Here is a 15,377-nt window from a genome sequence, read left to right as displayed (position 1 = left end):
CAGGGTGGTTGGGATTTTGTCCTTGGGGGGTGACATTCTTTACCAGGCCAGTCTTAGCTTTTGTTTCTTTGCCACTTGAAACCCGAGTCCCTTCTGTCACCTTTCTTCATTCTGTGGTGCCAGTTACCATGGAACCTCTGTAGCCATGGCTTTAGTGGAAGGAGTGGACAACAGTCAGTTTCCTCAGGCCATCCCCTTTCCCTGAGCTGGAAACTGAGGCCCAGGATGGAGGAGCCAGCCATCTGGGGCAATCCAGAGCATCAGGGAGTGAGGACGGAACCCTGGTCCCCAGAACCCACTGGCTGTTAGCCCTTTAGGTCAGAGGCTGTTCCAATAGGGGACAGTCCCTCCTTGGTGCCCAGAAGAGTATTGGGTACAAACGGGGGCTCAGTGAATTGTGCCCTGGGGGTCAGGCGCTAGGTGCTGTCCATACTAAACCCCAAAGCTCTGTCCACATTTGAGCTGGAATTTCTGATTCTGGCTTTTATAGTTTGGACATGGATCTTTAAGTTCCCACCAGGTGCTGGGCCTACATGATTTTCCTGGGGAGACGCCACTCATGATGCTCACATAAGACATAAGACATAGTTGTTTGTCCCCACACAGCAGTAGCCATCTCCCCTTGGGCAGGTGCCTAGGAGACCCTGCACGTGGACCCTGAGGGCGTGAGGGTAAAAGGTGTAGATGCAGGCGGGGGCGGGCCTAAAAGGGGCTCTGCCCTCTGGGTTGCCCTGGCAGGCTGTGATGTGGATCCGGGTGGGAGCCCTCAGGACCTGGAGTAACGGGGGCTGTCTTGGCCGGGGCCATTCAGCCTGCTGAGGAGTTAGTGGTGGGCAGGGTAGGGGATGGTCTTGTTCAGAAGGCCCTTTGCAGTAGAGGTGGCCACTGAACCCTATGCTGCCTGTACTCAGGCAGCTCCAAATCTTCTCTTTAGCCTCCTAGAGAGTGACCACTTTGGGGAAACTGAGGCAGCAATAACCACTTTGACAGTCTAAGGTGAGAAATAGGACTGGGGTCTTATTATGAAGTGAATCTGACCTATAGCCCAGTGGTTCCCAATCCTGTTGGAACATCAAAATCACTCAGGAGTTAAGAAAACAACCTGATCCCTGATCCCTGTGGCCTGCTCCCTAGAAGACTAATTCAGCAGGGGCCCGAGGTGGGGCCTTGGAATCTGTAATTCTAATCAGTTCCCAGATGACTCTGAGTACAGCTGAGGTTGAGAACAGGGGCTGTAGCTAAGTATTGCTTTTCTACATACAGTTTGCATAGGAAGTCTGTGCTCTGGTTAGATACTGGTAGCAGGAGTCTGTGGGGCCTGCAACTCTCCCTGTCCCAAAAGCCTGGATTCCTGCTTGTTTGCTTTAATTCAGCTGTGGAAGGTCTAGTCCCCTCCTGGAACATTCCCGCTGTGCTTTGCTGGAAGCAGCCCCCTTGACAATCTCTTGTCTCTTTCCCAGCTCACTGGAGTGAGGAGTGGGGTGTTGGATCCTGTGGAGTAGAATCTTCTGCCACCTTGCTCAGGAGAAGTGCTCCATCTCATGGACAGTCCTGGCCACTTGGCACTACCGTGTGGCCAAATCCTTGTCCCAGGAGCCAGCAGACAGGGAATTGCCTTCTCCCCTGGTGTGAGGAAAGTTCTCCTCAGACAAAGAAATCAAGGGGCTTGAGGTCATAAGCAGTGAGACCAGGCAAGGGCTGGCTGGGGCCGGAGCCGCTGGGCTCGGCTGGCACCTCTGTTTGGCCAGAAGGGTTGCCAGGAGCTGCCGTGCCTTCTGGCGCCTGGGTGGGGACGGTGGCTGGCTTGCTTCCAGATGGAAGGCAGGTTTCCTCAGTTCCTGAGTTGGGATCTGTTGCTCAACAAGAGGAAGTTGTCACTGCATCCTGCCTGGTCCCCAGATGATATCTTGAGGGAGCTGCTCTTGAGTAGAAATTGGGAGATGTGGCCTTTACCCCCGATTTTATCACTAACCAGTGCTCGCCATCCACTTCCTTACCTGTCAGGGTGAAAACAGGTCACCATTATCTCAGCAAAGAATTATGACAAGTTGTATCGAGTCACAGAGTCTGCAATGAGACCTTTGTCACTCGGAAAGAGAATGAAGTTAGGTCAAGGGCAAGAGCCGATGGCTGACCCCAGAGGCTTACAGGAGGCTGGGAAGAGGCTTGGCATGGTCAAGCGGTCAGCCACAGGACAGTGAAACGGCCGAGAGGGTCAGAGGTTTGGCTTGGTCAGTGAGGTGAGAATGAGGACCAGGAACTTCATGCAGGTGGAGGCAGGCGTGTCCTGAGAGACAACTAGAGAGCCAAGGCTTCTGGGAGACGCCACCAGGTGCCTGAGTGATGGGCGGGGTCACAAATCTCCACGTCCGTCATGAGCTTCCAGGGCAGCTGGCAGAGTAACGGGTTTCTGAAGAAAATAGAAACCGATGGAGAAACAGTGTCAGACTCCCCCGTGATAAATTCCACTATCCCTGAGACCCTAAGCTGTCCGTGTCAAAGCCACAAACGAAGCCAGGTTCAGAGTTTCCTGGACACTCTTCCCAGTGAGCTCTGCCCAGTCATGCAGCCTTGGCACCTGGAAACTTTGAAGTGTCGAGAGAGTCCGAATGTCAGAAGAGAAGTGTCCTTCAGTCCAGTGGCAGATTTCTTCACTACAAGAATGCTTTAGCTCCTGACGGGCTTTCTGCGAAGCGTTTGAAAAGTGTTTGTTATTTGTTGTACTGACTTCTCTCTGCCCCTCCACCCCAGGTCCCTGGATGTTTACAGGTGGGGGCCCTCGGCCCTGGACCCCCGAGGACTGTACTCACGGCCCAGAATAGCGGCTGCCTCTGGACAACCTCCCAGGCACCTTCTCCACCCAGGGCATGGGCACCCGTGACACTGTCCCCCCAGGTAAGGGGCACCAAGAGAGGCCATGGGGGCAAGGGTCTTCCTTGGATTGTCCCAGGGGCTGTGCTCTGCCTGGGAGATGTATCCAGGCAGCCCTGCCTTTCCATCCCGGCCCAGCTCTCCGCCAGCTGACGCTGGCCCTCCCTGCTCAGCTTGCTGTCTGCAGGCTCCCTGGCCCGGGGAGGGGCTTGGAATGTTCTAGGGACTTGGCCTGAGCTTTGCCTCCACTCTCTGAGCTGGTGGGCTGGCTAAGGGCTGACAGGTTCTGGGGTGGGACTCTGTGCACGGGCAGAGGATGTGGGGCCGGGACCTCAGGGAGGGCTGGTGTCCCCGTTTCCTCAGCTGACAAGGCGGGAGAGTGGGAACTGTGTGGCCGGCTCAGTGTCCGGAGGCAGGGTTCCAGGTCTGGGAGCCGCTGTGTGGGCTTCACTTTCCTCTGGAGAGTGAGGGGGTTGACAGGTCCCGCCCCAGATGGAGTGGGTGCTTGTGAGGTGGAGAGCTGCTTTTCCCTGGAGAGGCTGGAGCAGACGCCAGGCGACCACTTGGGAATGATGTAGAGACCCGGGGAATGCCAGAGCAGTTCAGGAAAGAGGTCATTATGCTGAGGGCAGAGCACCCTGCGGCTCTGATGTATCAGTGTGAAGACAACTGCATGATTTAGTGCTGTGTCAGAGCCTGCTGACATTAGATCCTTGTAGGGAAGGGGGAGGTGCTGCAGTCTTAAGAAAAATCTGAAAATCTAGAAATAGAATGCAGATATGACCCTATGAGCCCCAGGTCCTGTACAACTCCTTTATTTTACTGATCTGGGAACCGAGACTCAGAGAGGTTATTTCCTCAAGGTCACACAGGTGACAGAAACAGGATGGGAACCCAGACTCCTGACTCCTGGTCTAGGGACCTTCCACCCTGGGGGTGGGTGTGCTGGGTTCCACCTTCGTAGGGGCTTCTCCAGGTGGTGGGTTAGGGCCCCACAGATGGTCCTGAGGTTCAGCTTGCAAACATTTAATGCCTACTGAGAGCAGGAACTATAAAGATGAAGACGACGTGGTCCCCATCCCAGACAGGGAGAGGCCAGGAGCGGGGAGTGTAAGACGGAGGAATGCCTGGGGTGCTGTGGGGACGCAGGGGGGAGGCAAGGCTTCTTAAAGGAGCAGGTGGTTGGCTGAGTCTCCCCTCCTATTTTCTGACTTTCAGCTCAGGCTCCCTCCCCACCCCAGAAGCCTTGCCTGTCCTGCCTCTGGCGCGGGCTCGGCCCCCACACTGTTATTACGTGTTACTCGTCATCTCCCCCACCAGACTTCAGCCTTGCTCGTGACTATGTCACTGGGAACTGTGAGGGGCAGAGTCCCTGCAGAGCAACACTTCATACATGTCTGCAGTAGGATCAGTGGTGCCATTTGCTGAGCCGGGGAGTTTAGGAGAGAAGATGAAGGGTCAGCGTAGGACGGCTGATGAGGTGCTCGAGGACTCAGGGGAGGGGAGTGGAGCAGGTGCTGGGATACTCCGCCCTGCCACTGGGGGCCACGCCACAGGTTAGGGGGTTACCGTGTGAGGGTGACAATTCAGGGCCTGGCAGTGAGAGCAGCTGGCCTGAGACGCGCAGTGGACAGAGGGAGGGGTGGAGGCGGTGGAGGAGGGGAGCCCATGAAGGAGACTAAGGAGGTGTGGTGGGCGGTTTTGAGCAAAGCCGGGAGGGAGAAGGCCGGCAGAATGTGAGGAGGGGGAGAGCAGCCAGGCCAAGAGGGGATCATGGTGCCCTGGCCAGCCGGACTTGGGGTGGCAGGCACCCCTCTGAGGGCCAGGCTCTGGTTGGGGGGCGTGGGCCTCAGAGGACTCTAAGATGGCACTCTCCCTGTGGTTCTCTCCCCAGCCAAGGTTCTGGCTCCAGTGGCTGTGTACTGTGGGAGTGTCCCTCGGACCAGTGCTGGGCCCCGTACACTCCTGGGAGGAAGCAGAGTCTCTGGCCTGCAGACTCATGGAGAAGGTAAGATGGGAGGACCTGGCCTGGTGACTCGGTCACACTAAATTGCCTTCGAGTGCCCTGGGTGGCCTCTCTGAGCATTTTGAGCAGAGAATAGGGGGTTCTACTTGGCAGCTGCCCAGTCATGGCCAGTGACAGAGCAGAGCTTGGGCCTCGTCCTGGAGGGAGGAGATGAGTGTGTTTAGATGCCTGGCCATATCCTCAAGCTACCAGCAGATGTTATTTTTACAGTAGTTCCTGCTGAAAATGCCCTTTGGTTTTAGGTGGGTCTTTTCAATTCTGTGCCTCAGGGGATGGAAGTGTACTGAGGGGACCCGCAGAACAGGGAAGGGGGATTTCAGCATGCACCTGGCTCTCCTGGAACTCCAGGGGAAGCCCCAATAGCCCTGGGAAGACAGGGTCTGCTTCCCCTCACTTTGGGGTGGTAGGGATGTGGGCACCTCTAGAGACACAGCTGCAGATTGGGTGATTTTCAGGACACCCATTCAGCTTCTCCTCCACTCTCTGCTCCGCAACTTCCTACTTTAGCTTCCAGCTGCGGACCATCTTCTCTGCAAAGCCCCAGTTCCAGTGTTTTGGATGGAGAATCTGATTGTTATGGTTACTCGCCCTCTCTCAGGCCAGTCCCCTTACAGGTCTGTGGCTGGCACCAAGTTCGGCTTTCCTTGTGTCTGGTGCTGGCATCAGGGTCTCATGGCCTACATCAAGGCACTCCAAGAAGTGCTGGGCGTGTGGCTGAGATTCTGAAAGCTGGTCTGTTTGTATGCTTTCTCTAGCCCCTCCATGGTCCAGGCTCCTTCAAGGGCCGGTTCAAACACCACCACTTCTTGAAGGTTTTCCAGATCCTCCTCCTCCTCCTCCTTAACGTGACAAAGCACTTTGTTGATATCTCTCTTATGGCACATCTCACATTTTACCTTGTGACGAACCCATTTAGGGACATAGCTTATTTCTCTAATAGATGGAAAGTCCTTTAGTGATAAAGTCTATGCCTCATGCATCTCTGTATCTCCAATTGCCTTGACAGTGCTTGGTGCATACTAGATGCTCGTTGAATGTTTGTTGAGTGAGTAGTTAGATAAACTGGTGTCTGCATGGGAGCATGATTTGTTCTGAATCTGAATTTCTCTTTTCAGTCTGTGTTTGGTATGTCAGGTGTTCAAGAATATTGAATGAGTTGGTTGGATCCTGGAGGTTGGTGGATGGTGGTCCCTGGGCAAGGGGGCTTCCCTGAGTATTATGGCCTTTCATCTGTGCTCTGATAGGGCTGCACGCTGATACCCCTTTTCTTCCTCTGAGTACCTCATGACACAGGTCTTGTTCAGGGTAGGTGCTTCATAGATACTGTCGAATGAATGAATCAACCAAAGAGTGATGGACAAATTGAATGACTGGGATTCACCGGGTGAGCGGCTGACTTCCAAGGAAGCAGCGCCAAAGAGTTTGCTGATGGGTGCCACCCTGCGTGCTGTGGGCCAAGTCACTCTTGCCTCTGTCTCACTCAGCCTCCCTCCAGCCAACACCAAGCATCCTGCTGGAGAAGCCGTCACAGCTCTTGAGTGGACATGGGGACCCTGGCAGCCTCAAGCTGGATGCTCCCTTGAGGGGCTGGCAGGCCAGGAATGGCCACCCCAGGAACCTTGGGGCCCTGTCTCTGGGGCCCCTCCCCTCGCTGGAGTCAGAGGCTAACAGTGTGGCCCGGGACACCACCCAGATCAAGGACAAGCTCAAGAAAAGGAGGCTCTCAGAGGGCTTGGCAGCATCTTCCCGAGGTGAGCCTTGGGCCCTGCCCACCTCCCACCCACCCACTCCAAGTTCAGGGACCCCAGGCCTAATCATTCCTAACCTAGTACTGATTTTATTTCCCTTTCTACCCAACCTGGCTTTCAATTTTAAATAGGGGGCTTTCATTGGCACTTTCCATCAAATTTTACAGAAATGGGAAAGGACACTCAGCACCCCTGCTTGTGCAGTCTAGTGGTGGGGGTGGGGCTGGGGCGGATCTGTCATCTCCTCTTGCCATCCCAGTCTTCCCCAGGACATAGGGCCCTGTTGCCAGCATTTGAATTAGCCCCCACTCCCTGTGCTCCTGGGACTGACTTATTTTCCATCTCTACCCCATACAGCTTCTCTAGATCCTGGGGGAGGCCCCAAAGGAGTTCCCCTGAGGAACACCATCCCCCGGGCCACCTCTCAGAGGTTGCTGAGGGTGCCCAGGCCTATGCCTCCCATCCAGAGCATCCCCACCACCCCAGAGGCTGGCGGAGCCAAGGAGAAGAGCCTGGACCCACCTGGTGGGAGTCAGGGTCCCCAGGAGCTGAGACCCGGTGCTGAGGAGGTAAGATGACTTGACTGCTCTGAGTCTTTTTTTTTTTTTTTCTTGTGAGGAAGATTAGCCCTGAGCTAACATCTGTTGCCAATCCTCCTATTTTTGCTGAGGAATATTGGCCCTGGGCTAACATCTGTGCCCATCTTCCTCTACTTTATATGCGGGTCACCTACCACAGCATGGCTTGATAAGCAGTGCATAGGTCTGCACCCAGGATGCAAACCTCTGAACCCTGGGCCGCCAAAGTGGAAGGCGCAAACTTAACCACTATGCCACTGGGCCAGCCCCACTGCTCTGAGTCTTATCTCCCTCTTCTTCTGTCTTTCTTTCATCCTTTACTAACCCCTGTTTCTGAACCCTTAGCTTTTCTGGAGGTGTCTCAGGGGCTGCCCTCATGGATGGGGGCAGCACTGGAGGGGCTCGGGGTTGTCATTCATCTTCCCCCACAGCACCCAAAACTCCTGTGGCTGGCCTGAGAGTTCCGAGTGGCTGCCCTAGAGGTACTGAGCTCCTGCTCAAGCAGAGGCTGTGTGCCATCTGTCCTTCACTTGGTGGTCACTAGGCCTTCTCTGGTCAAAATGTTCCAGAATTCCTCGTGCTTCTGACCCTCTCCATTTTAGGAAAGGGAGTGTGGTAGCAGGAGAAGAATGCTGGGCTAGGACTCAGGAGATTTGAGCTCTGGTTTCCACTCTGCCCCTCACTGGCTCTGTGATCACGGGCAAGTCACTCCCCTCTCTGGGCCCCGGTTTGCACATCTATAAAAAGCAGATTGGACTACATGATTTTGGAGAGCCTTTCCAGCTTTGGTGTTCTAAGATTTTTCTGAAAAGAGAAGCACAGAAAAACGAATAATACCAACAGAAGGGGTTGGAGTAGGGATGAGGGGATGCCTTACCAGCCTTCTTGCCTGGAGTGGTGAGGAAACAAGAGCTTTCTGGGGGTCCCAGGGTTGTATGGCTGGGAAGAGAACCAGAAGACACGTCCCAGCACTGCTGCTGAGGTGGCTCCTGATAGAAGGGACCGCCCTGCATGAGGTGCCTGGGACGTGAGCATCAGAGTGGGATGTTTCCGTGGACCAGAACCCTCCCCCACCTCTGCTCCCAGGTGCAGATCTCCCGACAATACCTGCACTGCAATGACGAGAAGATGCAGAAGTCGCTGGGGGGCATTGTGATCCCGCCCATCCCAAAGGCTGGGCTGCCTGCTGGGCCCTCCTCCTGCACATCTGGCTCCCTTCCCAGCCGCTTGCCTCTAGGCCAGGACATCCTCATGGGCCTGAGGGCCCCCCCAGCACGGTAAGCAGCCCTAAGTCAAAACTACCTTGCAGTCCTCTCTCCTATCCCCCAAGATCTGCTTGGGCTCCCCATGGCTGAACCTCCATGCCAGGGCAGAGCTCTGGGGGACTGGGCTTGTGAAGCGCAGGGTCCCCCACCTGTAAGCCACAGCCCTGGGGAGCCCACAGCCTTGTTGCCCTGCTCTGATCCTTGACTCCAGCAGCCTGGGTGTATGGGCTTAATAAACAATGTCCCAGCCTCCATCTTCTATCAGTTTCCTGATATATGTGGTTGCTGCAGTGATGAATAAAATACCAATTATTTTAAAGCTCTATTGAATTCATGGTAGCTCTTTGTTATTATGTATTTTCTTAATTAACGGATACTAAAAATATAAGCATTATCATGCGTTTGGGGTGGAGGAAATGGTAGTCCACAAAAGTTTTGGACTTAAAAAGGGGTCTTCATGTCCAAAAAAGGCTGAGAACCAGTGGGGTGGAGGATCTCTGTGTTGTAATGAATCTGAGTTATGGCTTGTAAGTGGGACAGACGGTGCTTTCTAGATGGCCAAGAACATCCCTGTGTCAGTCCAGACTAATGTCAGAGCAAGCGTGCGCGCATGCGTGTGTGTGTGTGTGTGAGAGAGAGAGAGAGAGAGAGAGAGAGCTCACAGCTTGTGGTGCTAACTCACCCAGCACGGGTCACAATCGAGTTCCTGCTGTAACCTACTTCTCTCTCGTTTTGCTGAGGCCTGATGTACTGAAGAATTCTATTTCTCTCGAGCTTCTTCCCAAGCTTCTTCTCAAGATAGACTCTGTCTCCCATGCTGCCTTCACTTCTGTCCATGCCCGTGTCCGCATCTTTCCCCAGCCCTTTTGGAGTGTGGGAACCCATCCATGGATCTGCTCCTGGATCTGATTCCTCTGCTTGGTTCTCACCGTCAGTCTCCTCAGACAATGGCCTGTTCCATCAATCGCTGCTTCCTCACCATCGGACGCTTCCTCCTCCTTTCCTGCTCAGCCGTCTGCCTCTTCCTCCCCTCCGAGAGGCAATCTTGGTGGCTATAATGACCCTCTGGCCCCAGACCAGTGGCCTTTCCTCCCATCTCATTGCTCTTGATTTCTTTGCATCATTTGAGCTGTTGATGCTCTTGACTTCTTCTCGTTCCTCACCTTCCTGATTTTATGTCTCCTTCTTGACCTTTCAGGTAGTCTCCTGTGTGCCCCCTTTCATCTGTCTCTTAAATGTTGCCATTCTCGAATTTGGTTCAGGGCCCTTTGCTTCCATCTCCTTCTTCTTCCCTGGGATCTTGTCTGTACAGCTGGCTTCCAAGATCATGAGGGGATGGGTGACTTCCGCGTCCCCTGCTCTGTCCTGAGGTCTCCCCAGAGTCAAGCTCCGTGGTTCCATCTTCTTGTTGGGCATCCCCAGTGTCCTCATGGCTGATGCAGATCCAGCGTCAGAAGGAGGGAGGGAGGATGTGTCACCATCCCGGCAACACCATGGAGCACCTCGTTTCCCCAAACTGCCTCCCTCCCGCGACGTCCTGATTTCTACCATGGGGCGGGCATTCTCTTTGGTCTTCCAGTTTTGGCATCCCCAGTGACTCTTGCTCCTGTGGCTTCTGTTCCTAACAGATTGCCACTTCCCATCAGGTCTTTCTTAAATATCAAGAAAAAATACAAAAGCTACCACCCCTTTCTTGCCTCTGCCTCTCCTCTCAGTTTGCACTTACTGGCTCCCTCTTGACCTCCCCCTACAGCTCCTAAGCTGTCTCCTTGCAGCCCTTGGCTCTGCATTCTAATCTTTCATCCCCTGCCATCCCCCTACCCATATACCTCTTCCATGCACTTCTTCCTCATTGACTTCCTGGTGCCAGTAGCTTAAAGACAACTCTCCTTGGTCGGACATTCAGGGTGTCCCAGCTCACCACTCCACACTCTTCCTCCTGTGCTGCTCTGCAGGAACCTTCCCCCACTCCAGACCCGGTGTGGACATGCCAAACCCTGGAAGTCATCTCCCCTCCTCCATCTCTGCAGCTTCAACACAAGCCTTTCACTCCATCCCCCACTGCCATTCAGCTCCACGTCCACTCTCACTCTAAGATCTTCCTTGTCCTCCTCGGGGTGGCAAGAAGGGGAAGTGCCTTCTCTGCACCATCCAGACGGCATCCAGCCCATGGACTGCCGGACCACCCCCTTTCATTGATTTGTTCAACTCTTTATTTAAATCTCATTCTGTTCTTTAACTTGGAATACTACAGGGCAGGGGCCATATCTTGAAATCTCTGTAGCTCCCCACGGTGTCAAGCTTGATTCTTGGCATGGGTTAGGCACACAGTAAATGCCTGCCCACTTGCTGTCTGGTTGTGACATAGATTTCTCTCCACTGACTCTAGGAGACTTGCTAGCAAATGGGTGGGAAGGGGCCTCCATTACCACTTGTTTCATTCATTCCTTTGTCCATCCATCTATCCATCCATTCACTCACTTAAAAGCTATTAAGCACCTACTATGTGCCAGGTGCTGCAGAAACAAAGCCAGACAAGACACAGTGTCTGTGTTCTAGGTGCTCGTGAGAGAGATTTGCGAGTAAACCACTGTCTCAAGATCCAGTGAGATAAGTGCTAATCTAGAAGGCTGCCGTCATTCTGGGGAGCCCAGTGGAAAATGATCTCAATCAGGCTGGGAAGTCTTCTTGGAGGAGGTGAGGCCTGAGCTGAGTTTTGGCTAAGGGAGAGTTTGTGACATGAAGAGGGAGAGACGTGAAGGAGGAGTGACTGAGGCATTCAGGGAGTCTCGGGGAGTTTGCACGGCCGCAGCTATATTTGTGCGGGACAGGCGGGTGAGGTAAGCAGGGCTGAAGGGCCCTGGGTGCTAGGTGGAGGAGCGTGAGCTTATCCTGATGTAACGAGGTGCCACTGAAAGCTTTTTTGGTGGAAGTGACATCAGATCTGATTTAGAAAGGCCACTTTGGCAACCACACAGTGACATGGGTGGTGCACGCTAAGGGGGCTGCTGCAGGAATCGGGGGAGAGGCCACGGGCGCCGAGCAGGGCAGAGGTGGTAGTCTGCAGTGGTGAGCGCGCAGAGGGATGGACGGAAGGAGGGCCGGATGGAAGGAGGGCCAGCCGGGCTTAGTGACCGGCTGGATGTGGGACGAAGGGGAGTGCTGAGGACCATGCAGGAGTTCCTGGCTTTGACAGATGGTGGTGCCCTCCATGGAGACAGGGAACTGGGAGGAGAGGCAGGGCTGGGGGCAGTGGTGAGGCTGTGCTTGGATGGGGTCAGCTCGTGCTGCCCAGGGACACTGGTAGATGCTCTGATGTCCAGCCTGGAGCAGGGAGAGGGCTCTTGCTGGAGATGGAGCTTTGCTGCCCCCGCACCTCCCCCTGTGGAAGGACCTCAGGCAGTGGGGGCATTTTTGTGGGTGCAGCAGAGGGAGGAGGGGCTGGGACGCTGCGTGGAGAAACGCAGAGGCTCTGACAGGTGTGGGTGGCCGCGGCCTCCATCCTTTCTGCTGAGGGGTCTCTAGAGAAAGGAAGGTGAGAAGCTTCCCAAGGTCCACAGCTTGAAGGAGGCAGAGCCAAGTGCTCTGAGGCCCCATCCTTGCTCAGGGTGGAAGGAAAGGCAGCCTCCAGCCTGAGGCCAAAGGGGTGAAGGTGCAGGCCAGAGGCTGGATGCGGCCAGGCCTGGGAGAAGGAAGTGGCACTGGGGTTATCAGCGCCCGGTGCCCACCTCAGGCAGCCAGGGGCAACCACAGGGACTTCCCGCCTCTCCTTCCCCGCAATCCTGTTAGTGCAGTTGGGCAGTGGTGGGTCCCAGTGGCAAAGACCTAGTGGGTGGGGTCCCTAGGCTGGGTGCCCTCGGGTATTCACCTGCTAACTCGGTTCACACAAGCCCCTCGTGTGGGTCCAGATCCAAGAGGCTGTACCTGTTCCAGGGAGCAGCTCTGAGTCCTGGCTGGTCCCAGCCCGGCCTGAAGCTCTGCCCCTCCAGTGGACCTAGGGTCCCTCTGACCCCCACAGGCTCCTCAGACAGGGGTCCCTTGGATCTGGGCCGGCACTGAAGCGGGCTCTCTTGCTGCCTATGCTCTGGCCCCCTCAGCCTGGGTCATTCTGCTGAGTGAATCCTCTGAGGCCAGGGCACAGGACGTTGTGTCCCAATCCTTTTGTTGTGGCTTGTTACCCTGCCAGGCCCCCAGGGGTTCTGATATCTATGCATTTCCCCGCTAAGAAGAGAAAAATCCTTGTTGGATAGTGCGTAACTGGTCTTCATGGGCATGTAAGCTCCATGAGGAGGGGTCGTCTCGTGTCTCATTGATGCTCCATTCCCAGTATCTAGAACAGTGCTGGGCGCAGAGTAGGTCTTCAGTAAACATCCGTTGAATGAGTAAATGGTGCTGCCTATTTAAAAAGTTACATAAAACCAATGCGGGGCATGCCCCATCTTCCCTTCCCCTGGGGAGTTTGGGATTGTACAAAACAGTGGCGATTTCCCATCAGCAACAAAGTGGTCAATCCCTCTAGACCCAGAGGGCAGGGGAACAGGGATGACTATCTTGAGGAGGAGGACTTTAGGGGTCTCTGAGCTCTCACGGGGTGGGTCAGTGTGGGGGACTTGAGCTCAGTCTGCCCCGAGCTGGGAGGGGATTTGCCCCCATCAGCTGCTGCAGCTGCTCTCCTGTGGGCACAGCAGGGGCCTGGGCCTACTTTAACACTGAGCAGTTTCCATGTGGAGGCGGCTTCCTGGGGAATCAATGGGCTGTGCAGCCAGAAAATAGGGCTCAGAGCTGTCTCTGGACACCCAGCTTGGCCTGCCGCTCAGCCTGCCCTTGAGTTTGCAGAAGGAGCTGTATCTCCTGCAGCTTTGAACCCCTGACCAAGAGCCTATTTACAGGGGGGCCCATAGCCCCCACCATATTGGCCGTTGCCCCCTCCTTGAACCACCTGCCCTGCCTCCTCACAGCAGGAGCTCTTGCTTGCCGTCTCTCATGGTGCTTTTTTCTCCTCCATTCTTTTAAGCTTGGCTCGGGAGAGTGGGCCTCGAGAGAAGACCCTGCAATCTCTGGGTATGTACTCTCCATGCGCATCCTCACTTGTTGTTTGATTCCCCGGTTCCCGGGCTGGGTCATGGGGTCAGAATTAGGGCCAGAGGATACCTGACTACTCTCGTACCTGAGCCCCTCTTTCCACAAATGGGGAAGCTGAAGTCACCCGGCACCACGCTGCAGGGTGGCCCCCGCTCTGTGCTTGGCGTGTCCTCATGCACTAGCATGTGTAGCTTCACGACGGCCCAACTGAGAGAGAAGGTGCTGTCCTGTTTGACAGAAGAAGGGATGCACTGAGGCTCAGAGAGCTGGACCTTCTCCCCGTCTCACAGCTGGAAGGCAGCCCCGTCACGTTTGCACGCAGGTCCGCAGGGCTCCAAAGCTGGCCCTTTTGACACATCGTGCAGCTGCCCCTGCACTGTTTCAAGCAAGGAGAGGAGAGTGTTCCTCACCAGACAGAGTGAGAAATTAAACCACATCCCACAAACCCCTGAGTCAGCTGGTCCTCGAAGGATTCAGTGTCAGGGGAATCGGGCCAAGTGGATTGGAAGTGTGGCTGAGGGCTGGGGGCCGGGCGGGAGGCTGAGGGGAGAGAGGCTTTAGAAGAGGGAGGAGGGGGCTCTCCAGCCTGATGACCTAACTCTGGGGAGAAGGGAAGCTGAACCCTGGGCAGGGCGGGTGAGGGGACTCGGGTGGAGCACCCTGAGCGGGGCCGCAGGTCGTGGGGGCTGGAGGCAGCTGCTGTGCTGAGCGGCAGGAAGTGGGGGCGCCCTGTCCAGCTTCCCGGCAGGTCACTCTGTAATCAGCTCAGCAGGTGGGTCAGCTGGTGAAAGGGAGGCTGTTGCCCAAGAGGCCCCAGGGGCAGGCCATGCAGCTGGGCCTGAGAGGCAGGCCTGGCACAGAAACCTCTGAGGTGGCTGCTGCTTCTGCTACTCCCTGGAGTGTCTCTGGCACAAGAGCTAACCCTGAGAATGCCAGTGTGGGGGTTTGGGCCAAGAGACCCCAGTCCCTAACTACTCCCTTGTCTGCCTCACCAGCTTGCCGCTTGAGAACCAGGTTCCCAGGAGCTTGGGGGCAGGGGCCAGGTTGCTCAGACAAGACACCCTTTCTAGGGTTTCTCTTGGAGGTGTAGGTGAGGAGGGGGATACAAAATAGTGAAGTCCTTAAAGGGCACTCGACCCTCCAGCCATCAGCTGGGGCTAACATTGCCCAATCTGTGTAACGGTCCTAGCGCATTGCTAGGGGCTCATGTGGTATTGTCTGAAGCAGAGGACTTCCCCAGTTCTGGTGGCATTTCTGCAGTCTTTGCCCTGGTCAGCTGGCACCCAGACACCTGTGCCCTCTGTCCTGCCTCTTACTTCTGGGCAGATGGAGCCTTCACTCCTCTTCCTCCTTGGCCCTTGATCCTTCTCCCAGGTCCTTGGGCACATCCTGCACCAGGCAGAGGGATCCTTGGCAGAAGCCATGGGCCTGGCAGAGGTCCGGGGTGACCTGGGAGCCTTGCCAGAGTGCCAGACTCAAGACACCCTTTCCAGCCTCAGGCAGCCCCAGGTGGTGGCCCCCATCCCAGTGGAACCCTGATTTGCAGTTTCACCCAAAGACAGTGAGCTGCAAACTTTGTGAGCAGGAGAACTCGGTTATCACCTCTTTCATTAAAAGAAAACTAATGAACCTATTCCCAGTCTGCCTCCAAAATAAGAAATATACTTTTAAAATCATTTGATTGGGAAAATACAGAATGATGAAAAGATACTATGAATTTGATGTCATTTGGCAATGAATTTGTATTTTATCCGTCACAAGAGCATCTGAAGGTTGCTGGGTCTCAGCTCTCCTGTCTGTAAAATGA

At 55.2% G+C, this 15,377-nt stretch overlaps 1 protein-coding gene across 1 annotated transcript in view; it reads left to right on the top strand.

Annotated features, from left to right (window-relative positions):
* The first annotated feature begins 2,323 nt into the window (after positions 1 to 2,323).
* The window catches only part of TOGARAM2 (TOG array regulator of axonemal microtubules 2), a 39,450-nt gene continuing 26,396 nt past the window's right edge, over positions 2,324 to 15,377 (top strand). The window contains exons 1-6 of the mRNA XM_004418596.3: positions 2,324 to 2,895; positions 4,766 to 4,879; positions 6,382 to 6,648; positions 7,003 to 7,214; positions 8,310 to 8,500; positions 13,503 to 13,549. Coding sequence (XP_004418653.2) covers positions 2,868 to 2,895; positions 4,766 to 4,879; positions 6,382 to 6,648; positions 7,003 to 7,214; positions 8,310 to 8,500; positions 13,503 to 13,549 — 859 coding nt within the window. The 5' untranslated portion in view covers positions 2,324 to 2,867. The remainder of the gene's footprint in view (positions 2,896 to 4,765; positions 4,880 to 6,381; positions 6,649 to 7,002; positions 7,215 to 8,309; positions 8,501 to 13,502; positions 13,550 to 15,377) is intronic.

The sequence above is a fragment of the Ceratotherium simum genome, chromosome 11, assembly GCF_057802395.1.
Source record: "Ceratotherium simum simum isolate JZ-2026a chromosome 11, ASM5780239v1, whole genome shotgun sequence".
Classification (NCBI taxonomy): Eukaryota; Metazoa; Chordata; class Mammalia; order Perissodactyla; family Rhinocerotidae; genus Ceratotherium; species Ceratotherium simum.
Note: the sequence above shows the minus strand (reverse complement) of the source record. Positions and strands in the feature narration are given on the sequence as shown.